General features: G+C 36.3%; 1 protein-coding gene across 2 annotated transcripts; it reads left to right on the forward strand.

Moving 5' to 3' along the window:
* The first annotated feature begins 7,671 nt into the window (after positions 1 to 7,671).
* Positions 7,672 to 24,597, forward strand: ube3a (ubiquitin protein ligase E3A). Of its 2 annotated transcripts, none has more exons than XM_056460174.1 (11): positions 7,672 to 7,820; positions 8,719 to 8,802; positions 12,409 to 12,722; positions 14,541 to 15,787; positions 15,871 to 16,015; positions 16,910 to 17,115; positions 18,782 to 18,946; positions 19,046 to 19,201; positions 19,291 to 19,364; positions 19,543 to 19,686; positions 23,188 to 24,597. In XM_056460174.1, coding segments are annotated over exons 2-11 (2,574 nt in total). In that variant the 5' UTR covers positions 7,672 to 7,820; positions 8,719 to 8,800; the 3' UTR covers positions 23,309 to 24,597. The 2 variants fall into 2 exon arrangements, with proteins under 2 accessions (XP_056316149.1, XP_056316150.1); XM_056460175.1 differs by having other exon boundaries at positions 12,605 to 12,722.
* The last annotated feature ends 212 nt before the right edge of the window (positions 24,598 to 24,809 follow it).

Consider the following 24,809-nt stretch of genomic DNA (forward strand, 5'->3'; position numbering starts at 1 on the left):
GGGAAACACCCATACACTCTCATTCACACACATACACTATGGACAATTTAGCTTATTCAATTTACCTGTACCGCATGTCTTTGGACTTTGGGGTAAACCGGAGCACCCGGAGGAAACCCACGTGAACGCAGGGAGAACATGCAAACTCCACACAGAAATGCCAACTGACCCAGCCAAGGCACGAACCAGCAACCTTCTTGATATGAGGCAATAACGCTACCCACTGTGCCACCGTGCTGCCACCCAAATATTTTTATTATTATTATTATTATTATTATTATTAGTAGTAGTAGTAGTAGTAGTAGTAGTATAAAAATGTTAGCAAATGAGCATTTTTTATGAAATAATGGATCACTTACATATTTAAACATACAATATTAGAAAATTTCTGATTCAAAAGTGTTTGCAGTGTAATCCATCAACTCAGGAAATATGGTGACAATTAGTAAACATTTTACCCTCATTCAGCTGCAGTGTCTTTATGAAGACAGAGAAAATATTCTCCAGCACCTTTTCTATCTGCTCTTTATCATTTGAAAATGATTTTCGTGTCCAGCATTGCTCATAATGCTGCAGTTTATCACCCTGTTTAACAGGTCTGCTGAAAAGGTCAGAGGGAGCGAGGCGCAGACGGGACAGCTATATGACAAATATAATCAGACCCCCTTGCTCTTCCAAAGGTCAATGAAAACATATTCTTTATGCATTGTAAGGATGGCGAGGAAGGAAGATTGAGTCCTGAGGGAGATTTCTGGAGAGGTCAGTGAGACTGGGCTGTTTTCCAGTCAGAATTTTCGAACGCACCTTTAAAGTTGTAATATTGTCCATTTTGTGCCTCCTACGGCACAGCGATCTGCCGATGTTTAAAATCCTGAAGTGTGAACTAGGCTTTTACATGCCACCCTATCCCACACAGCTGACCAAATTCCAGACGCTCAGGCAATATATATGAGTGTGTTATTTTATAATCCTGCTTAGCTGAAACATTGTAAGTCTATATGCATCTTTTTCCTTTCACACAATAATACTATTAATATTTGTCTTGAAATGGCTATTAGTAATCATTTAAAATGATTATATTAATAGAAAAAGACAAATAATTCATTAATGAGAGTTAAAAAAATTATGTTGTGGCAACTACAGTTATTAGAAAATTGAAGTTGCAGTTACTAGAAAATTAGGCTGTGGCAACTAGAAAATGGAAGTTATGAGAACTACAGAAATTAAGCTTAATTCAAAAATATGAGTTATAAGACCTAGTATATTTTTGGTATGAGAAAAGTTTCTCACAATCTTTTTGAAATGTGTTACCATTATTATATTATATTATATTATATTATATTATATTATATTATATTATATTATATTATATTATATTATATTATATTATATTATATTATATTATATATTTTTAATAATAACTTTAATGTTATAATTGTAGATGTTATAAAACTGTAAATAATTTATGACAAAAACTCAAGACAACTAATATTTTTATGTTGCTTTAACTTATTTGAATAATTTCTACAAAGTTTGACTTAATATTTTTAGTCAGTTTGACTGTTGTAAGTTGAGATGACTAAAAAAGTTCATTTGAATAAATGTAAAAAATTAACGCAAGTTTTTTTTACAGTCTACATTAATGTGTGGAAAAAATCATGTATGTACTCCTCCATCGCTTGATATAAGAGATCTTATCTTTTGACACACTGATAGAAAAACCACTCAACTCTTACCACAGTGTTTACTTCCATTTGTTCGGCCATCCCACTTGCTGCAAATCCAGTTTGCTCTCAGTCTTTTATATGTGTGGCTCAAGGGTACAGCGTGGAAGATTGATGCTGTTTGCACACATGGAGAGGTAAAGGAGAGCAGCCCGCACACACTGACAATTCACTTACTGCTTGTTTATTGGTTTGTGGGAGCTATAATGTCTCTATCGCCTTCAAATGAAATCATTCAAGGTATGGAGCCATTCATTGTGTGGAGTCCTTTAGGATTCTCTGTGTTTTTGTCTCCACATCATCAGAATTTTCCACCAACATTCTGTTATAAATTGCTTCAAAAAATCTAATTCTGAAAGGCGTAGAGAGTCATGAATTTTTTAGACCTCTGGTATTTGAAAAGGCTGCAGGAATGAAAATTAAATGAATGGATAAAGGATAGTGGTTCACTTATTTATTTTTCTCTTCAGTGTGAAGATGAATCATTCTGTTGAGATTGTTTTTCATAAAGTGCTTATTAAAATGTACAGTAGTACTCGGTACGCTTTCGTTTTTTTTTTTACTGCTAATAAGCATTGTGCATGGGCGTCACGGTGGCTCAGTGGGTAGCACTCACAGCCTCACAGCAAGAAGGTCGCTGGTTCGAGTCTCGGCTGGGTCAGTTGGCATTTCTGTGTGGAGTTTGCATGTTCTCCCTGTGTTCGTGTGGGTTTTCTCCAGGTGCTACTGTTTCCCCCCCCAGTCCAAAGACATGCGCTATAGGTGAACTGAATAAGCTAAATTGGCTGTAGTGTATGTGTGTGAATGCAAGAGTGTATGGGTGTTTCCTTGTGATGGGTTTAAGCTGGAAGCGCATCTCCTGCATAAAACATATGCTGGATAAGTTGGCGGTTCATTTCACTGTGGTGAACCTTGATTAAAAAAAGGGACTAAGCCGGAACGGGAGTGGGGGGGGGCAAGTCGGAGCACTCACTCAGGTCCGGCGGGCTCTGTGCTGGTTGGGAAAATTCCAAATTGAACCAAAACAATTGATCACAATTTGCTAAAGATTGGCAATCAAAATTCGGGACATTGCAACCTGCAGAACCTGGGGAAAAAAAGGGACCAAGCCGAAAAGAAAATGAATGAATGAATGAATGAATGAATGAATGAATGAATGAATGAATGAATGAATGAATGAATGAATATGCATTGTGCAGTACCATAGCCAGTTTCGAAACTGTTCATATAATTAGCCAAAAGATGAGAAGCAAACTGTGAATTTTTGTTTGTTTAATTCACACAAAATGCAATGAAAACTTTTTGTCATTCATATTCTTCAAGTGGCAAAAATATAGACATTTTCAGCACATTTTAACAAACTTAGAAAAATGTTGTGGTTGGGAAAATATTTTACCGTGCTCTTAAATGTGCATTGTGATGCATTCAGGCTATTGGAAATGAGTGTGATGCTGTTGTGAAAGCTGATGATCTTAAACATTGAATCTTATAACATTCAAAATGCATACGGACCAAATATGAATATGTTTTTATGCTTTTCTTCTGTTTTGGGCAGTGTTTTAATTACTTTTTAAAAACAAAATATTTCTTTATGACTACAATGGTGAATCAACATGCATGGCATTCAGTGTTTCATTAAAAATTATATCTGAATCTGTTGTTTTGTATTGGTTTATTATGCAACTAATTAGCTCTGAACCAACACAAATTAAGTTCAAATGTTTTATAATGCATGACTACACTGTAAAATTGCCTTAACACTGCCTTAAAATTTTAAGCTGAATCAAATTAACCTTATGAGTCCATTGAACTTATATTATTTTAAACTGACTTAAAACCGCTTGCATAACTTAAAAAATTAAGTTAGAACATGATTAAGTTAGTTTAATAAGTTACAATGGCCTACAAACATATGCTGTCAGGACTAAGGGATCATATCATTTTTACTGTGTACAATAGTATGTATTGCATTTATAAAGTATTTGAATAATTACTGATATAACAGGAAATAAATATTTAACACTTGAGCCAGTGTTGAATTGATAACACTTTTGAAAATGCTAACTCTGAGCAGTGTGGATTATAGATACTCCGGTGAAGTGTTAAAATTAACACAACACTGTCGATTTTGCTGTGACAGAACTCTTAACAACAGTTTCAAAACAGACTGATGGCAAATTCCATTCATTCTGTGCCATATTTTGAAACAGAGAAAACTTACTCCTACTTTCCATCACTTTTTTCCTTGACCATGTTGTAAACCGTGAGCTGTCGTGGCTCAAAACAGTCAAGAACAGTGGTGTGATAAGCTTGTGTGTGGGTTTTTTTTTACTCTCAGCTGAACTGGACCCTTATATAACATATGAAATGGATTTTTGTGAGTCAAATAATGACCATCTCTTTCACTGGGAGCTTGTTTATGTTGTGTAGTGAGTCTCCCAAGGCTTTGGCAGTTTCTAGTCTCACAAAAGGCCTGAAGTTTTCTGGGCCTCCATCTTTCTCCCATGGGCTTTGGCTTGATGTGGCCAACCTGGCCGAGAGTGAAAAACTGCCTCTGTTGAACCTGGCCAAGTCTTCTCAAAGCCATGAAGTTACTAAATTTCAGAAATATATATTCACATTTAGGCAGTTCAAAAGTTTGCAATATTGCACTCTAAGAAAATGTGCTGTGATAATATAAATACATTTATTTTAATTATTTTTTTTATCTTATTTTTATTTAAATGTTTTGGAAAAAGTGTCTTATGCTCAGCAAGGAAATTAATAAATTTTAAAAATATATAATTTATTCCTGTGATATTTACGTGCATGTGCATAATTACTTTAATGTCACTTGATCCTTCAGAAATTATGCTAAGATGGTCTTCAAGAAATCTTGTTTTTGACAAAATACACATACACCCACCGGCCACTTTATTAGGTACACCTTCCGAGGACCGTGTTTACACTGCGGATGTCCTTCCAGCTGCAACTCATCACTGGGAAACATCCATACACACTCATTCACACACATATACTATGGACAATTTAGCTTACCCAATTCACTTCTACTGCATGTCTTTGGACTGAGGGGGAAACCAGAGCACCCGGAGGCAAACCCATGTGAACATGGAGAGAACATGCAAACGCCACACAGAAATTCCAATCTGTATTTAATAAAAGAAACATGATAGAACCCTGGGTAATTAATCAATGAGAAGAGTACTTAAACTTCAGAGCTTCCTTAAATCGATGACAGAAAGAGATTAGCACTCCTTTTATTCTTTGAAGAGTTCTCGATTTTCAAAGTATTCTTTTTAATCACCCTGTATATTATGTATTTAATATGTAGTGTGTATATTTTAGTTTTATTAGTATTATTTAGTATTATTATAGATAAAAATATATATAATAATTGTAGACAAATAAGTTCTGAAATCTTTAACACAAACGTTTTATGGGATTGCTGGTTTCATGGACATATGGAGAGTCTGTGTGTTAAAAATATAAATAGTTTTCTCCTCTTGTTCTCCCTAGAAATGCCGCACACCAGATGCACTCGTTCGATTACTTCAGTCTTTCCATCTCATAATGCTTCAGCAGATTTGTACGAGTGGGGTGGGATCTCAAAGCGTGTTGACTGCAGGCTAAACAGCTGTCTATATTCATGAGATCCTCATTCTCCACAGCTGCATCATCATAAACAGTCACCTTTTCCATTATTCAAGTCTACAAGAGCCAATTTACAGGATGTCTCTTGTCTCTTTCAGACAAAAATAAATAAATGTGGCTTTTTTTCGCAGGTCTATGAGATAAGCAAAATACACAGCAGGATGCATGTGTAATCTAAAGGGAGATGTTCATGCTTTTTACACTGATGAATAGCTTTGGATAAGAGTTAGATGTTCCATGATCTAACAACTTCAGCATTGCTCACACTAAAATATTCTCTATAGTGCCATCTTGTGATTTTCACACACAAAGCTTACGTTCAGTGATTGCTTTTGGCATGATTTTTCTTAAAGAACTTTTTACGCATGTCTGAGCAAATTGATGAAGCTGTTTTAAACTGTTAGATAAAGAACAAAAGATCAGATCAATAAATGGAAATCAAGTCTTTCACAGTTGCAGTTGCAGCTGTAAAACACTAGTGAAATGTGAATAGAGTTTGGTGACGTGATAACTCGTCAATACAGGAGCACTTTGCCATTTCTTGGAAACCAATAAAAAGAAAGCTATTCAGTTTGTGCTTTCATTGTTCAGGCTGCATCACTGCTATTTTTTACACTGCTTTCTATGAAGTGCAGTATTGATGGTTCTCAAACATCCTGGGCAGCCAATCAGAATCCATTTAAAGCAGCAGATGACATAATGTAACTGCAGTGTGCACTCGAACAGAATGTTTATAAACCAAATGTGTGGATATTGTTGGTTCTAAGAAGGACCTTTAAATTCATAGATCTGTTATCGTCCATAAGAGTTTCTTTTTCAGGGCTGCACAATATTGAAAAAAAAATTACATTGCATTATTTTGTTTTTCTGCTATTTGATATATTGTTATTTGTGAAGAAGTCTATATTTTAGAATGTTTGTGATGAATTTGTAGGCGAGTGCATCTGCAAAATATAATAAACTTGATTCAAATGACAAACTACAAGAATAAATGTATTTTTTTCTGAGAAGTCTTATTGGTGTTCAGGCACAGACAATGAATGATCGAATGTTAAATTAAACTTCCTCATTTTATGAAATGCACTTAATTTTTAAAAGCTACAAATGATGTTTTACAAATGTTTTATACTTATGAAAACATGTTTTATACTTTATAAAACATATGTAAATTATGAATTTTAACTCAACAATGGGTAATTATTGCAATTATTCCACAAATTGCAGTGATGCCTGTGTAGTCAGCAATAGTCTATGCATTGCTTGACATCTAAATATTGCAGATGCACACATTGCGATGCTGATAATATGATTTATTGCATACAATTATTGAAATATTTTAGTGGAAAAAGCTTCTTTAGAACATAGCATATTATTCACACTAAGAAATGAGTGTTTTATTTAAGAACTGGTCAGGTTGTTGCAGGGTATAATTATGGCATCACTGCAATAAAGAAACAAAAAACGTTAATTTTAAGAGAGTGCTGCATTGTTTTTGCATGAATGACCAGAATTGTTTCTAAATAAGTTGAATTATTAAATAAACATTCCTGCTTCAGAAATTTTTTTAATTATTTGAGTAATTTAGCATACAACGTAGAGTAAACATATAAAAAGAGAGCAAAGCCTTACATTTCCTCAGATTAGGAAAATCTCAAGGGACCCGTTGTCCTGACAATTTATCCTACCCATCAGATTATGCTACCAAATGTACACTGGTAGCAACATCTGATTGTGTCATCAACAATGTGCTACCTACTTTTTGAATGGGAGGTAGGACAATCTGACAAGGTAGGACAAATCGACAGAACACTGTCTTCTGTGTTTTGACGTCATACCTCCTGCAGCACTCTATGCTCATAAAATAAAAAATTTTACAGTTATAGCCTAGCTATCATTTTTTTACAGTCGCCACCTACTGGCGTATTAACTCCCACCGAATCGCTTCATTTCTCAGGTGAAAAGATTCGAACCACTGAGATTATTCAACATCTGCTACTTGTCACAAACGCATTGGAATTAACTTTAGATAATACAAATCAGGTTTCTTGAATTTTTGCTTTCAGATTCTGCCCTCTGTTTATAAAACTTCACACAACAACTGTTTCTAGTTTGAGATTTGTGTATGAATGAAAAAATCCAACTTTTTTTACCAGGATCTAAAACTTACTATCTGAGTTCATGCATACCGTTATGAACGTGTTAACAAGTATTTCAGCACACATGTTCGGATCTTGACTGTCTGCCAAAGCGCTGTGCCGTGTTTTTATACTGATGGTCGTCCTCGTGCCTCGGTGCATTGTGGGATCGCTCTCCGTGTTTGCCTCAGTTGATCAAGATGGCCGCGAATATTTTGTGGAGGGGTTGGAGTTGAATACACGCCGCACTTGGAGCGATTGTGATGTTGAGAGACCAGATTAATTCGTCAGCACCAGAACATCTCCAGAAGTAAGCTGTCAAAACGATAATCGCGCTTTTTTCGTCCCGACCGCGCGTGAAGCGCCGTGAGAAGCGCTATTAGGCCAGTTAGCCGCGCTGCTAACCCGCTCCGGGGAGGGAGGGACTGAGCTTTCTGGTAAACAAGTGAAATACCGTTAATCCCGATATCCTAAATACTCACTCGGTTTAAATACGCGACAATACGCCTTAAGTAAAATCCGCGTGCGTCTCCGCAATGTTAAACTGTGGTTAGCTGCAGCTAGGCTAACTAGTTACTCAGCTCTTTCCTGCCATTGCTCCCCATGACAGTTACTGCAAGGTTATAAGATCTGCAGTTCCCGGTCTGCTTTAAATGCACCGATCATCCCCATATTCAATGCACTTTATTCATGACCATTAGGGGTGTCTTCATTTGTTTGAATGATATCTGTAGTGCATTGACTGTGTGTGTGTGCAAAGCAGACGTTGTTTGTGCACTGTCATACCCCCTGCCTGTCCCTCCGCGGCCTCTCCGGCTTCTGCTCCGGGTAAACGACTGTTTACCGGCAAACAGGATGCGTCAGTTGCGAAAGCACATGGTTTGTTTTTAGTTCTGCGGCTATCCTCTGTTTATGTTTACGTCGCTGCTCTTTTTTTGCAGACACACGTACTATGTGTCAAAAACAGTGAGCTGACTACCTAGGCAGCATTTATAGACATCAAATACTGTCTAGGTAGGCAGCTTGCTAGGTTTTCAGACGCTGTCCATGGTGATATTTCTGCCCTGTAGTGCACTTTATGTTTGTGTTTACTAGTGTTTTTCTTACTGATTGCAGTTAATATTGTGGTAGTTTTTAATGTCCCGTTCACTAGTATAATTCCCAGTGCTGCAAAATTGAAGTTATTGATGGTTTCTGTTCATCTGCAGGATTGCCACCTGACCACCTTTGGGTCTCTTTGAGTTCAGAGCCGTAGAAGAGTGTGATATTGGAAACTTTTAAACAAGTCTAATGTAAGTGTCTTTGTTTTTACTCGACTTAAACTTTTCCCCAAAGGGATAGTTCAACCAAAATGAAAGTTTATTGTTAATTTACTCTCCCTCAAGACATCCAGAATGTGTGTGACAACTTCTTTGGTAGAACTTTAAAGAAGCTGAAACTGGGGTGTTTGGTCATTCGTACAATTGGCTCTTGATGATACATTTATGCCATATTTTGCTTAATTATTGTAAAGGGCAGGAAACTGAAACAGTTTGACGTTATCGTGGTTACTGCTCTAAGATATATATTTTTTTAAATATCTGGGTAAAAAACCTTTTTCCTCTTTAAACACAATAAATTTTATTTTGAGAAACATTTGAAGTATTTTGGAGCAGTAAACACGTCAGGGTAAATGATTCAAATAATCCATAGACTTCTGCTATCTTCATTAGTTTCAAAAACAGATTTCTTTACAATTTATAATGCATTGGGTTTTTTTCTGCTTGAGATACTATTGTCCTAAAAAAACATAAATAAAAAAAAATCTTGCACATACATTAGGAACGTCATATAGAAGAACATTTTTAAAACCTTGGCTTTTCCTAACCAGGGTATGCCTTGAAAACGGTTATGCGGTTATGGTCCCCTGCCTGTTCGGCGCCCAGTCTAGGGCACAAATGTCCTGACACAAAAATTATTTAATTTGTATATTAAACATTGGCAGTCAGTCAGTGTGAAATGTCAGTCTTCCTGATTAACATCATGGACATAAAGGATATCATAATTTTTCAATATAGGCTGCAGCATCAAAGATAATCACAAGTATGTACCATTCTTATGAGCAATACAACACATGCCTCATTGTAAACGAATAGTGTCAGTTTGACCCAAACATATGCCATTATGCATTAACACTGCCAGGACCATAAGTAATGCTCAGTTTTTTGCACAGACTGCTCACCTTAAATAATAAATAATAATCAATTGCCAGCCACATGTATTAATTTAGGCACATCCGATAGCATTCTAAGGTGGGAAAACTTCAAGGCACGTCCAAATCTAAATTTTGCTTTACCTCCTGTCTCGGGAGGTACCTACTTCTGATTGAATTTTGAGGGCAGTGTATGAGTTCTTCGCTGCCTTCAATATCTCACAATCCTGTGCATTCCCTTTCTGAGAGTTATTAAATTAGTTACAAAAAAGCATTATTCAAAGAAAATTAGGTTAAATGAAGAGGTCAAATTTTTTAAAAATGTTCCCTTTTGCTGTTTTGGGTTTTTCATCTATTGTTTTTTTTTCAGTCTTATCAGGTAACAATTTAAGTAATTCAAAATTTTACTTTGAGTCGCTCTTTTTAAGAGATTGTTGTTGTTGCTACTAAAACATATTGACAGGAACAGAAATTAACTGGCTCAGATTCGGACTGAAGCATCATACAATGCGTGAATTCTACACAGTTTTGTGTAGAAACTCACCTTAAAGGGCTCCACAAACTATTAAATCAAAGTACTTTGTTGCACAAATGTGTGAGCATTTTAGTGACTTTTCCACAAATGTATTGTGGATAGACTGTTAATGATTATACTACCGTTTACAAACTACAGTGGCATCGCCAGTATATTGGAGCCATAGTATCACGATACTACCATGGTACCGGTAAACCGTGCAACCCTACTCTCTATTAGTTAAATTGTTATGCTGTCTCAGAAGTCAGAAGTTTCACAAGGTGCCTTTATGCAGAAACACCACTTCCAGATTCACTCTCTCATAAGGCATTGAGGTATCCAGTCTGCTACCCAAACCTTTGGATGCTGCTATAGTTCTTCCTGTATGTTTTTTAAAGGTTCAGTGGTTGTTGACTTACATTTTATGAGTGACCAAGGAGTGCAGTTTCAGATAAAAAATCCTGTTTAGTAAGCAGGTAAAAGACATCACTAGGCCCACACGGAATCTGCGCACGCAGAATTCTGCAGATTTTTAGCCCATCCTTAATTCTGTTTATTTACTTGAGTAAATGTGTGTAAATCTATATTTATTCACTTTTTAAATTAATTACAGTAATATCATTGACTAATATGAAAATGTTCATATGATTTATGTACAATGCAGTTTGTACAGTAATATTTTCGGTCTTTTAGTAAAGATATTATATGAGAGACTTGCTTTGTTTACCAAATAAAGTGAATCTAATTGGATTTGCATTTTAAACATTAAATAAAGGTTAAAAAGATATTATTTTTTATTTCATATATTAAGGTATTAGTTATGATACTCCCAAAATTATTCCGCTGAAATCCGCAGATTTTTAGCGCAGAAAAAAACGTCCGCAGATTCGGTCTGGCCCTAGACATCACCCAAATTTTGAATGGGGTTCATTTGAGGGCAAATAATAACAGTTATTGTTTAAAAAAAAAATCACATCAGTGGCTTAACCCTCAGTTAACAAGAACACAATGCCAAGCATTTAATGTTATATATTAGGACTGGGCGATATTGCAAAACAAATGGTCACGATATCATGTTTAATATCATTCTGTATTGATTATTATTGAATATTTTTTAACAATACATTTAAGAATATTAGGATTTTTTTTTTACTTAACCACTTTATTTAAATTGACCAACATTACTAAGGCAAATAGTTTTAACAGTCAAAAGCAAAAATATATAAACAAGATAATGTATCTCTTTATAATAAAATAAACATAAGTGTTAAGGAGATTCTTAAACTTGATAAATAAAATGTTACAAAATGTGTGCAGTGGTAAAGTGTAAACGATGAACAATCGAAGCAAACTTTAAGGTGTCAATAATAATGATACAGTAAACCTCAAACTCTGTAAACAAAACAACATATGCAAGTCGCGCACCTCTATTGGAAATGACAAACTTACACCCACACTCAGCAGCCACGTCTTAATAAAAGCCTTCATACCAAATTTTTTTTATCATTATTGACAACATTGTACGGTCAATAAATAACGATACAGATTGTATCGCCCAGCCGTATCATATACACTTCTAAAATGATTCATAAGACATCAGCATTGTGTGCTTTTGCATGACACATAACCATGGGGTTTGTTTACTTCCATTGTGACTGTTTACATCCATCATTATGATTTCTGTAAGTGTGTGTTTTTTTATTTATTTATTTATATATTTTTTTTATTGAGGTTTGAGTCATATTTTAACTTGTCACAAATACTGACAGTTGATTAACCTATCAAACCCTAATATTTTGTGTGATATATACAATTTTGCCAAATCTATTATTTTAAACATAAATGTGCATTGAATGTTTTCTTTTATGGCACATTGTAACAGATCAGTGCATGATATGTTTTTGTCCATGCAAAAAGCATTTTGCATGAGCAGCTGCATTATAGACGTTTCTCAATCTCTTTCTTTCAAATGAATAATTCTCTTGAAGAATTGAAGACCTACTGCTCGCTTTCTTTGTCATCTTAACAGCAGCCAATTTTTCATATGCACACACAACAGTCACATTTTGACAGTTGTTGTAAATGAAAATGGTTGGGTTTGATAAGTAGACATGTGTCTGCACTGGTGTGAACTTTATTTTGGGATTGAACCATACTAATCCCTCTGCTGTCCTGTTTGAATGTCTGATACAGGAAGCGAGCGGCTGCAAAGCATTTAATTGAGCGCTACTACCACCAGTTAACAGAGGGCTGTGGAAATGAGGCCTGCACGAATGAGGCTTGTGGCTCTTCTCCGGGTTTCCAGCGCATGGATAACAATGCAGCAGCCATCAAGGCCCTGGAGTTATATAAGAATAATGCCAAACTGTGTGATCCTCATCCCTCTAAGAAAGGAGCCAGTTCAGCCTTCCCGGAGAACAGTGCCAAAGGAGCTCACAACTTCTCTGCTTGCAGCAACGGAAAGATGAACCATAAGGACCTGCCACCCACAAGGGAGGACTTTAGAGGTGAGTAGTGGTGTTATGTTTGTAAACAGTTTATCAAAACTAGTTTGATTAAAATTCTTAAATGTTTGTTTTTTCACAGGAAATTCTGACATATTATTGATCATGCACTTAAAACACACGCATATGTATATTTCCAAATATAATTAATGATGGTCATTATTTAAATATTTTAATTTAGATAAATATTGCATCATATTGTTCGTTTATGTTTTATTAAAGGGTTCAAGAATGTAGTGGAGACTTGAATCTAGGGTGTCTATTTCTGTTCCACTGTCCTGCAAAATGTACAGCCAACCAGCTCCAATAGTTTCTACACTGGGGGTTTCTAGTTAGTCTGAAGACCACGATTAACTGGTTTAGGTGTGTTTGATTATAATAGCAGCTAAACACTGCAGAACAGAGGCTCTGTAGGAACAGGTTTGGACAATCTTGCTTTGAGGGATGATAGTATCTAGCCTGTATACAATGCTTGCCCTTGATTTTCCCCCAGCTTTAAGCTAAATCAGTGCAGAATGTGTCTCTGGAGTGTAAATTTAAAATTAATTCATGTTTGTGACAGGACTTGAACATTTTGCTGTGGATCCCATTCCCATCCCATTCATTATATTTATTTCTTTTTTATTTATTTATTTATATATATATATATATATATATATATATATATATATATATATATATATATATATACGCACATTTAAACGTGTTATTCAGAACACGTGACTTACGGATTAATACTTTTTTTTTTATTATTAATACTTTTTTTTTTACTTGTAGATTAATCCTAAATTTGTAACGATCGCAGAGAGATTGCTTCTCGCATCATTCAAATCACATGTTTGAAAGCATTTAGGATTTCCTGTAAAATATAATGATGACGGAAGAAGTCGTGGTAGGTTATTCGGGATGTGGAAGGTTTCATTAAAATTGTTTTCTGTCACTACTTGTTTAGCCTGTAATAATGCATTCAGTGTAAGCTGCACAATTAATCATTTAAAGATCGGGATCTCAACACCCACGCAATATAAATTATAAATGATAGTGATTTGCATATGATTATTAATCCTTCGAATCGCTGAAAAACACAAATCAAGAGAGTTTCAGTCTTAATCTTTTGAGTTGTTGTGAAGTTACAGTCAAACAACACGGAAGTATTGGAATAACAGTTTATAGTTTAGATGAAACCACTGATGCTTAAGAAGCTTTGTGCACGAGCAGAGGAAATCGGCGCACAAGCAAAGAGATTCGTATGCTGTAGGCTATTACATAAATGTGATCTCGACTTATAATACTGCGCTCACGACATTTGTCATTGAAATAACGCCACAGGTAGTTAGTAGATCTGTGTAAAAAAAGGCCTGCCGCCACAGCTGGAAAAAATCCTAGAGGAAACACTGATACATGCATGCATACACACATACAGGCTCACATGAAAAACGATGCTGCAACTGGCCAGATAATGGTATTGTAAATGAAAACAAACAAAAAACAGCTGCAATGATGCAACAGTCAGTCTGATCAATTTTGAAATTGGTATCCAGTGTCTTTGTTCATGCAACCTTTTACCAGGCCTGCACTGGGCCTAGCTTAATTAAACTTGCTAAAGAGAAAATATTAATTCACATTTGTAAGTAATTTTTCAAGTGAATATTAACATGGACTAAATGAATACTCAACATTGTTCTGTTTATTACTGGCACACACTGCTTAAAATACTCACATTCTTTAAAGCAGGATGTATTCTTTTTGACTGCATTGACCTTTTAACTGTATCTTTGACTTTTAAGTGTTCAAACATGTTTTACCCTGTTTTGTTGGCAGATCTGAATTTCTTGACTGAGGATAAGGTGTATGAAATCCTGAGCCTCTGCAGTGAGACCGAGGACTATTCTCCTCTAATCCGTGTCATTGGTCGGGTTTTCTCAAGTGCAGAGAGTCTAGTCCAGAGTTTCCGCAAAGCAAAACAACACACCAAGGAAGAGCTCAAGTCCCTTCAAGCCAAGGATGAAGACAAAGATGAAGATGAGAAAGAAACGGCTTCTGGTTCATCCACAGCAATGGAGGTGGAACCAGAAGCCTCCGCGTCAAGTGGAGACGGGTCATCTCACGGGGAGAACAATGTCCAAAAGTTTGGTCCTGTAGAAGTTTCTGTAGACATTGATGCTGTAAGAAGAGTATACGACAGATTATTATCGAATGAGAAGATTGAGGCGGCTTTCCTCAACGCGTTAGTCTACTTGTCGCCCAATGTAGAGTGTGACCTCACCTATCACAATGTGTACGCTGCCGACCCTAATTACCTGAACGTCTTCATCATTGTGATGGAGAACAGTAACCTCCACAGTCCCGAATACTTAGAAATCGCCTTGCCACAGTTCTGCAAGGCCATGAGCAAGCTACCTCTTCCGGCTCTGGCCAAGCTTGCACGGTTGTGGTCACAGTACGGTGTGGACCAGATCCGACGTCTGGTCGAGACTTTCCAGCAGCTTATTACCTACACGGTCATCAGCAACGAGTTCAGCAGTGACAACCTAGTCAACGAGGATGATGGTGTGGTGGCAGCCACTAAGTGCTTGAAGATCGTCTACTATGCAAACGTGCTGGGCGGCGACCTAGACACGGATCACAATGAGGAGGACGACGATGAGCCAATCCCGGAATCCAGTGAGCTGACGCTGCAGGAGCTGCTCGGAGAGGAGAGACGCAATAAGAAAGGCCCTCGAGTGGATCCGCTGGAGACGGAAATGGGCATCCGTGCTTCAGACTGTCGAAAACCCCTCATCCCATTCGAGGAGTTCATCAATGAACCACTCAATGAGGTGCTGGAAATGGACAAAGACTATACCTTCTTCAAGGTGGAGACCGAGAGCAAGTTCTCCTTTATGACCTGCCCTTTCATACTTAACGCTGTGACTAAGAATCTAGGCCTGTATTACGACAACCGGATCCGCATGTATAGCGAGCGCAGGATTACTGCCCTCTACAGTTTGGTGCAGGGACAACAACTAAATCCTTATCTGCGACTCAAAGTGCGCAGAGACCACATCATAGACGATGCTCTTGTCAGGGTAAGTGCCAAAAAGCTCAGATGATGAATGTAGGATCAAAGAAGTGAATGATTTATATAAAATAAATGTGTGATTGGTTGTAGTTAGAGATGATTGCCATGGAAAACCCGGCAGACCTGAAGAAACAGCTGTATGTGGAGTTTGAGGGGGAGCAAGGAGTAGACGAGGGAGGAGTATCCAAAGAGTTCTTTCAATTGGTCGTAGAGGAGATCTTCAACCCAGATATAGGTAATAATCATTTGTTTTTTCTGCTTGAGTTTTTCAGTAGAGCTTTTGGGGTTTCCTTTATGCAACCTAATGCACATTTTACAATTGCTTATCAGTAATTAAAAACTGACTAAAACATCTTCTCACTTTTGATTGGATAACTGAAATGCATGTTAATACCAGGTGCCATAGCCATATTTTATTAATTTCTTTTATGTAAAATTTTAAGGAGTCTGTACTGCACAATTACTCTCACAGTCAAACACTTTTACTTGATTATCCTGCTTTTAATGATTCCAGAAGATGTTTTTATGATATAAACTCTCTTAACGACACTTTTAGCAAAGTGACACCAGGAAATTTTTTAGAATTTTTATCATGTGTTAATTATTTAATTTATGTTTTCATTTGTTTGTTTATTTTTAATTGTATATTCATTATTGAAATGTTCTTGCCATGAATATAGCGCTGGTTTCTGACATGGCATTAAATTGAAAAATACATTACATTAAGTTTTAAGGAAACTATAATGCTCAAAAAACACTTTGGGGAAGAATTGCAAAGTCAACCTTAAATCTGCTATTAGTCTCTCTTTAAAAACATAATGTTCTTTATTATTATTATTATTTAAATAGCTTTTAAAAAGGTTCAATCTAACTGACCAAACCAAACTGTCATGGCTTTAGAACTTATCATAAATAAACCAATATGTCTTCTGACAAGTTCAGTGACTATCAATTATACCAACTGAAACTGAATGTGTAGTATAATATGTGCATGTGCCAGTAAGCTTAACATTTCGTTCAGAACTTCAGCATTATTCTGTGAATGTGACTAATGATTCACTGAGGATGAGGTGGATTGTGTCTGTTTTACACACTGGTTCCACACTTTTCTTTTCTGTTTTACCCACAGGCATGTTTACCTATGATGAAAGCACAAAACTTTTCTGGTTCAACCCTTCATCATTTGAAAATGAAGGCCAGTTCACTTTGATAGGCATCGTCCTGGGCCTAGCTATCTACAATAACTGCATTCTGGATGTTCATTTCCCTATGGTGGTTTACAGAAAACTAATGGGAAAGAAAGGAACGTTTCGAGACCTTGCAGACTCTCATCCGGTAATCCTTTCCTGCATACGTTTTTTAAATATGTAGCTTAATCTAAAGTTTGTTTTAAAAAATGAAAACACATTTACTAAGATGTTAAGATGAATTTGAAAGACGTCTGGTATGTTTAACAAAGTTGCTTTAGTTTGATTAAAAAAATACAGTAATATTGTGAAATCATTATGATTCATCAGTTCCTTGTAATTTATTATATATTTTTCAGCTGCCAGTACTTCCGTCTTGGATGTCATAATCATTCAGAAATCTTGAGAATATACTTATTTGGTGCTCACTAGATGTTTATTATTATTATTATGCTTAGATTTTTTTGGAAAGAGTTATACATTTTTAGCAGTATTTGGTAATTGTATCTTTTAATTTGTATTCATTTTTCTGACGTCTCTTAAAAATGTTTCTTGTGAAGTGTTTTTCATATACACTCACTGGCCACTTTATTTGGTACACCAGTCCAAATGCTCGTTAATGTAAATTTTTTAATCAGCCAATCACATGGCAGCAACTCAATGCATTTAGGCATGTAGACATGGTCAAGAAGATCTGCTGCAGTTCAACTGAGCATCAGAATGGGGAAGAAAGGTGATTTAAGGGACTTTGAACGTCACATGGTTGTTGGTGCCAGACGGGCTGGTCAGAAACTGCTAATCTACTGGGATTTTCACGCATCTCTAGGGTTTACAGAGAATGGTCGGAAAAACAGAAAAAATCAGGTGAGCAGCAGTTCTGTGGGCAAAAAATGCCTTGCTGATTCCAGAGGTCAGAGGAGAAGGGCCAGACTAGTTCGAGCTGATAGAAAGGCAACACTAACTCAAATAACCACTCGTTACAACTGAGGTATACAGCCAATCCAATTGGGCATCATCTCAACGCCACAGTATTGTTGCTGACCATGTCCATCCCTTTATGACCACATTGTACCCATCTTCTGATGGCTACTATCAGCAGAATAACGCACCTTATCATATACCGCGAATCATCTCAGACTGGTTTCTTGAACATGACAATGAGTTCACTGTACTCAAATGGCCTCCACAGTCACCAGAACTCAATCCAATAGAGCACCTTTGAGATGTGGTGGAACGGGCGATTTGAATCATGGATGTGCAGCTGACAAATCTGCAGCTGCTGCGTGATGCTGTCATGTCAATATGGACCAAAATCTCTGAGGAATATTTCCAGTACCTTCTGAAGGCAAAAGAGGGTCCAACCTAGTACTAGTAAAATGTACTTAATAAAGTGGCCAGTGAATGTATGTACAGATGTAAACTGCAAATTTTCAAGTAGATTAAATGAGCCAGAAGCAGCTAGAATGAACTGTAGATTGAAATCCTTCAAATATTCCAAGAAGACAGTGTGTAATGTGTTTTAAAAAATGCTTATCATTAAGTTAACATTGTCTTAGATGCAGGGTTTTTTTCACCGTCATTCTGTGAATCAGCTGTCTGTCCACACTTGTTTAGAGCAGAGATCATGTCTGCTGGGAGATTTAGCCATCATTATGACTTAAGCACACGGTGACTGCTCATCAAAATAATTTGGGGCAGGTTAATGCTTGCCCTTTGTCACGTAGCAGTTATTTGATGGGCAGTATTAGAAAAATCCCTATCAGTGCATCTCTGGAGAAAATGATTATAATGCTGCTGTTCATCTGTTTTTACAGGTTCTTTTTCAGAGTCTGAAAGATCTCATGGAGTATGAAGGCAATGTGGAAGAAGACATGATGATTACCTTCCAGATCTCGCAAACAGACCTGTTTGGAAACCCACTAATGTACGATTTAAAGGAAAGCGGTGATAAAATCCCTGTTACCAATGAGAACAGAAAGGTCAGGGAATATTTTTAATAAACGATCATTCATTCATTCATTCAACATTTAAAAACACAACCTGCCAGTATACATATAACATGAAGTGTTTGTCTGCAGGATTTTGTGGCGCTCTATGCAGAGTACATGCTGAACAAAAGTGTGGAGAAACAGTTTAAGGCCTTTAGAAGAGGATTCCACATGGTCACTAATGAGTCTCCGCTGAAATATCTGTTTCGACCGGAGGAGATTGAGCTGCTTATATGTGGCAGCAGGGTGAGTTAGAGACACATTCATTACTGTTCTCGTTGGTGTGGCAAAGCTATACGTAACAAGCGCATGATTTTTGTGTTGCGCTTTTATAGAACCTTGACTTCCAAGCACTTGAAGAGAGCACAGAATATGATGGAGGATACAACAAAGACTCACGCATTATTAAGTATGTGGATGTTTCTTTCTTTTAAACAGCAGCTTTGTGTGTTTGCTCTTGTTCATCAGGCCTCCTGCACACTAGATATATGCATTGGCAATTGCAAGAATGTTATTAGTCAACCACTAATTGTAAAAATCTACACCCTGCGTTAAAGGGAAAAAAAACTGCCTTTGCTTCTTTTCAGAGATTTCTGGGAGACTGTGCACTCATTTGAGCAGGAAAAGAAGAGACTGTTTCTCCAGTTCACCACTGGCACAGATAGAGCTCCAGTTGGAGGTTTAGGCAAACTCAAGATGATTATTGCCAAAAATGGCCCTGACTCAGACAGGTAAACTCAAATATTGCTCTATGTCATTTCATTTAGCAGCGAGTCTAGCTCTGTCATATTGGTACTGTATTGTTGTGCTAGGTACCCTTATTAAAGAGACAAAACAGGGTTTTATGGTACAGTTTGCTATTTTGGTACTTCTGACAAACAGTGTAAACAACTATAAATGTATGCTGTGCTGTGCTTTACTAGCAAACTGTAGCGATCAGTGGAAAAGAGCCATTAGTGTTTCTTTACCCCTCGTAATACTTTTTAGATCTGTTTTGACCAATCAATCAACTTTTTATTTTTATAGCACCTTACAAGAATGTAAATAAAACAACATTTAGCACTACTAATTATCAAAAGCAATTCTAAATAATTAGGTTTTAAGTTTTGCTTTAAACAGTGCCACATTCGTGATAATACAAAGTTCTATAGGGAGGATATTCCACAGTTTTGACATTGTTTATACCTGGATCTGGGGACCTCCAGCAACAACTGGCCTGTTGTAGGACCCTGTTAGGTTTAGGAACCTTTTAAATCTCACATAAATATAGAGGATGACTATGATGAGATAAATGAATATTTATCCAAAATACATATTTATTTTCTTATATTTATAAACTTTTTTTTTTACATTTTGGCTTAGTTTCTGCATGATATGTACTTTTTATATAATAATCTATGAAGTTATTTTAGTGTCACTAAAATATTTAGCCTCTTCCCCATATCTCACAGAATGTTAGCGTTGTTCTATATTTTCTTCTGGTTCATGTTTGTGTGTCCAGTTTTAAAATGTCACTTTTTTAAAAATACAAATTAGTAACACCAAAAAACGTAATATTTTAGTTGGAAAAACTTAAAGGGATGGTTCACCCCAAAAATTTTAATTCTCTCATTTACTCTCCCTCTTACTTTCTTTATTCTGTTAAACACAAAAGAAAATCTTTTAAAAATTGCTGGAAACCGGTAGCCATTGACATCGATAGTAGGTAAAAAAATAACACTATGGTTGTCTGTAGTTTCCAATACCCAGCATTCTTTAGACTTTACACACCTGAAACTTGTCTATAGCACTTGTTCACTGCTGCTCTTATAGTTGTGTAAATTGCTTCCTTGTCCTCATTTGTAAGTCGCTTTGGATAAAAGCGTCTGCTAAATGACTAAATGTAAATGTAAATGTCTTCATTATCTTCTTTAATGTTCGCATCGAGCGATCGGCGTGGCCCGCGGTGCATGTCTTGCACGTAATTGTGCATTTATACTTCTGCAAGCTGTTTGTGTTGCTCTGCAGTAACACTTCCAAAACGCTAGCTGGCAGTGAGGTTTTTATGTTCCTCTTTTTGTTTAAACGCTACCTTAATGTAGAAGCAGTGATAAAAACTGCTGAAAAAATAGTAACTAGTTACAGTTATTAGTTTCTTCATTCAAAAAGTAAATCAATTACTTTATCGATTACTTTCATCATTACAACGCATGACTGATTTTACTGTACTGTAATTACTGTAGTTTTTGTGTTACTTTTCCAAAGAACATTTTAATGCTCCAATAATGCCCTTATAACCTCACTTTAGTGCTGCATGGAGAATACACTGTTCATCAACTTCAGTTTTAATTTATTTGCAACTTCAACACAAGGATTTATTTAATTACATTTTTAAACATGAATTTATTTAAGTCAGACCAGCAGCATAAAAATGTAAATATCACAAGGTGATAAACCTGCTGAATAATATATTCAGAAACAAAAAAGCAAAAACTGAAGTTACTTCAGTGTCATAAAAGTTTGTATTTAACACTTAAACATGTTTTTTCACAGCTTACGAGTGAAAATAGCAACAATATACAACAAACACAAAACCTTTATGAAATGAATAAATTAAAGTCATCTAAATTATCAGTCAGAATCAATTTGGTAAAACTCGGCAGCAAATAAACTGCTATTATAGACAACCATACATTTTATAAATAAAAAAAATAAACAGCTGCTCAAAATAAGTCTATGAGCAATTTTCAAACTAACTACAAATTAAATAAGATATGTCAGCAGCTTATGGAGAGTAAGCTGTGTATATTCAAAGTGCAAAATCTGCTGTTGTATAACAGCTATAAAAATATGTTTAACCATAAAAACTAATTCACAGCATTTTTCTGAGCAATACAACACTATTTTAAATAACGTGTTCAAAAAAATAACAGAAATGATCATTGTGTCTACTAAACTAATCAATTTTGTCATACAGATATCAAATGTGTGATTATATATTTGAAACAACAAACACAGTAATATTAGTAATAGTAATTAATCATAGTAACATTAATAGTCTCTCGGTCTCTTTCGCGCACATACTCTGCCTACTTCGCGCATTCGGTCTGTCTCACAAGCATACTTGACCTCTCTAGAACACACCCGGTCTCTGCTTTTGCTTTATTTTTATCCAGTCTGGTGCCTTGTACACGACACGTCTTCTTTACAGTGATTGATTAGCATCCACCAATCCCACAATGCGTCGCTGCTGTAAACAGGAAGATGTAGGCTAGACTGCAGCCAAAATTAATTAATTTACCAAGAAACAGACAAACACGTTGTTAACGGAGTTACTATATTTAAAAAGTAATGCGTTACAGTATTAGTTACTGTCAAAAGTAACGCTGTTACAATAACGCATTAATAGTGCCCAACATTTTGTACAAGTAGCTAAAACTCACTCATCCAGAGTTCTCGGCACCGCCCACACTCATCAGCGCTACCAGGATGACCAATCACAGAGCTTGCGCTACGTGTTGTTGAGACTTGTAGTTACATTTTTTGAGAGGTGCGCGTCAGTCACGGAGAGGGTTATGTACCGGACCATATACGTGTTCTTGACACAGCAGTATACCGTTGAAGTCAGAATTATTAGCCCCATTTTGATTTTTTTTTTATTATTTTTTAAGAATTTCCTAAATGATGTTTAACAGAGCAAAGAATTTTTCACAGTATGTCTGATAATATTTTTTCTTCTGGAGAAAGTCTTATTTGGGTTATTTCGGCTAGAATAAAAGCAGTTTTTAATTTTTTAATAAACATTTTAAGGTCAAAATTATTAGCCCCTTTAAGCTATTTTTGTTCGATAGTCTACAGAACAAACCATTATTATACAATAACTTGCCTAATTACCCTAACCTGCCTAGTTAACCTAATTAACCTAGTTCAGCCTTTAAATGTCACTTTAAACTGTATAGAAGTGTCTTGAAAAAGTAAAATATTATTTACTGCCATCATGGCAAAGATAAAATAAATCAGTTATTAAAAATGAGTCATTAAAAATATGTTTAGAAATTCGTTTAAAAAAAAATTCTCTCTATTAAACAGAAATTGGGGAAAAAAAATAAACAGGGGGGCTAATAATTCAGGAGGGCTAATAATTCTGACTTCAACTGTAAATCAGCCTTTAGAGCAAAATACTAAGAAACAATAAATAATGGTGACATTTCTGTTGAAGTAACACCCTCTTCTGGTCTGCCTGTGTTCTTCAGGTTACCCACCTCTCATACCTGCTTCAACGTGCTGCTCCTCCCCGAATACTCGACCGTGGAGAAACTTAAAGAGAGACTCCTTAAAGCCATCACTTACGCCAAAGGCTTCGGCATGCTCTGAGGCTAAAGAACTCACTCTAGCCCTCAGAGGAGAATCAGCTACATCCACAACTAAACGTAAATATCAAGTATAAATGTAAGGCAACATGAAATGGGTTCAAAATAGGGAAGTTCTGGTGACCGTGTGCCTGTGCCTAAAGAGTAGATAAAACCACACTGGACTCATGGCTCTCTCTCTCTCTGTCTTTCTCTGTCTCTCTCTCCCTCTTATGTAAGTGTTCAGGTTCCCTTTTTTGTATGCACTGAGATATAGCGTTATTTATTTTAAGGGATGAAATCTCGTCATGTCTGCCAGGAATTCCACACTTTTGTTGCTTCGTAGTCATAAAAACAGGAGGAACGGTTGGAAGTTTTCAACGGCTGCAGGACTGATCACCAACTAAACTTAATAAAACAAGATCAAAGGGAGAAAGTGGAACTTTGTTGATGTATTACGGTTGAACTGTGAAAGTGCACTTAACTCTATTCAGAATGTCTTTGTTTTATTTTCTTGTCTACCCTTAGGCTTTTTTTGTTTTGGCTCGTGTTTCATCGGTCTTCCCTAGTTCGTTCACATTTGCGGCAATGCTTTGAAAGGTACAGAGCAGCTCCAGTCTCAGTTTGGCATCCAGGAATCTGTATTTAATGAGAATCTGCATTGTTTGTAATGCCGTCGTGCTGCTCGTTTATGGCCAGTGTTCTGCATTTCGCTTCAGATTCGACTCTCTCTCCCTCACACACAATTGACCGGTTTGCTAAAGAGGTGCACTCCTGCCGAAAACGAGTAGTGTTATGAGAGGGAGATCTCAACTTCCTATAAAACTCTCTCAGAAGCTTCCTACTAGTGTTTGTTTGTTATGTTATCTGTCTTGTTTTAATTCAAGATGGCAGACTTTTAGTCCTTGAATGCTAATTGACGGTGCCCCATGAAGAAAGCGTTTTAGTTGCGCTTTTTTTTTTGTTGTTTTTCTTTGCTCTGCACAGTGTCTGGCCCGATACATTTGGATGAAAATGAGGGGAAACTGGCACAAGTCATACCACTATCTTGTCGTGCCAAACAGTTATGCTGAGAATCGCCGCTCCGGTTTTGTTCAGGCGTAGCTGGAAATCCACATTAGTGATGCCCTGTACACTTTTTTTGTTTATTTGTTTTGTTTTTCCTTATTCCCTCTTGCAGATTAAATGTGACTGTGGTTTGATCCACTGCTGATGGCGCTAACATAAAAGGGGGAAACAGAACTTGATATTGAGAATGACAACATTTGATTGTTTCAAGTTATTCTTAAATAAATTCAAAACTGAAAAACCAAACCGTGTGTTGATATGTGGTCAAGAAATCATGTGAGGCAGCTTTTTGGGTCTTTTGTGGTGTGACGCAATTAAGAAAACCTCTTATAGCGGGAAATGTATGGAGCTAATAATATGCCAAAACTATCTGAATTTGATTTGTGTTAATTATTGACATTTGTAATTTAATAAATCTGAGTTTTTATATGCCATTAAAATTGTTTTGAATTTGAAGT

Source organism: Danio aesculapii, chromosome 6, assembly GCF_903798145.1.
Source record: "Danio aesculapii chromosome 6, fDanAes4.1, whole genome shotgun sequence".
NCBI classification, from domain to species: Eukaryota; Metazoa; Chordata; class Actinopteri; order Cypriniformes; family Danionidae; genus Danio; species Danio aesculapii.

Bases quoted from the DNA above. Each gene is read 5' to 3' on its own strand.
- ube3a (XM_056460174.1), top strand. The intron at 19,365-19,542 runs GTATGTGGATGT...GCTTCTTTTCAG, and splicing joins AAAGACTCACGCATTATTAA to AGATTTCTGGGAGACTGTGC. The intron at 19,687-23,187 runs GTAAACTCAAAT...TGTGTTCTTCAG, and splicing joins AATGGCCCTGACTCAGACAG to GTTACCCACCTCTCATACCT.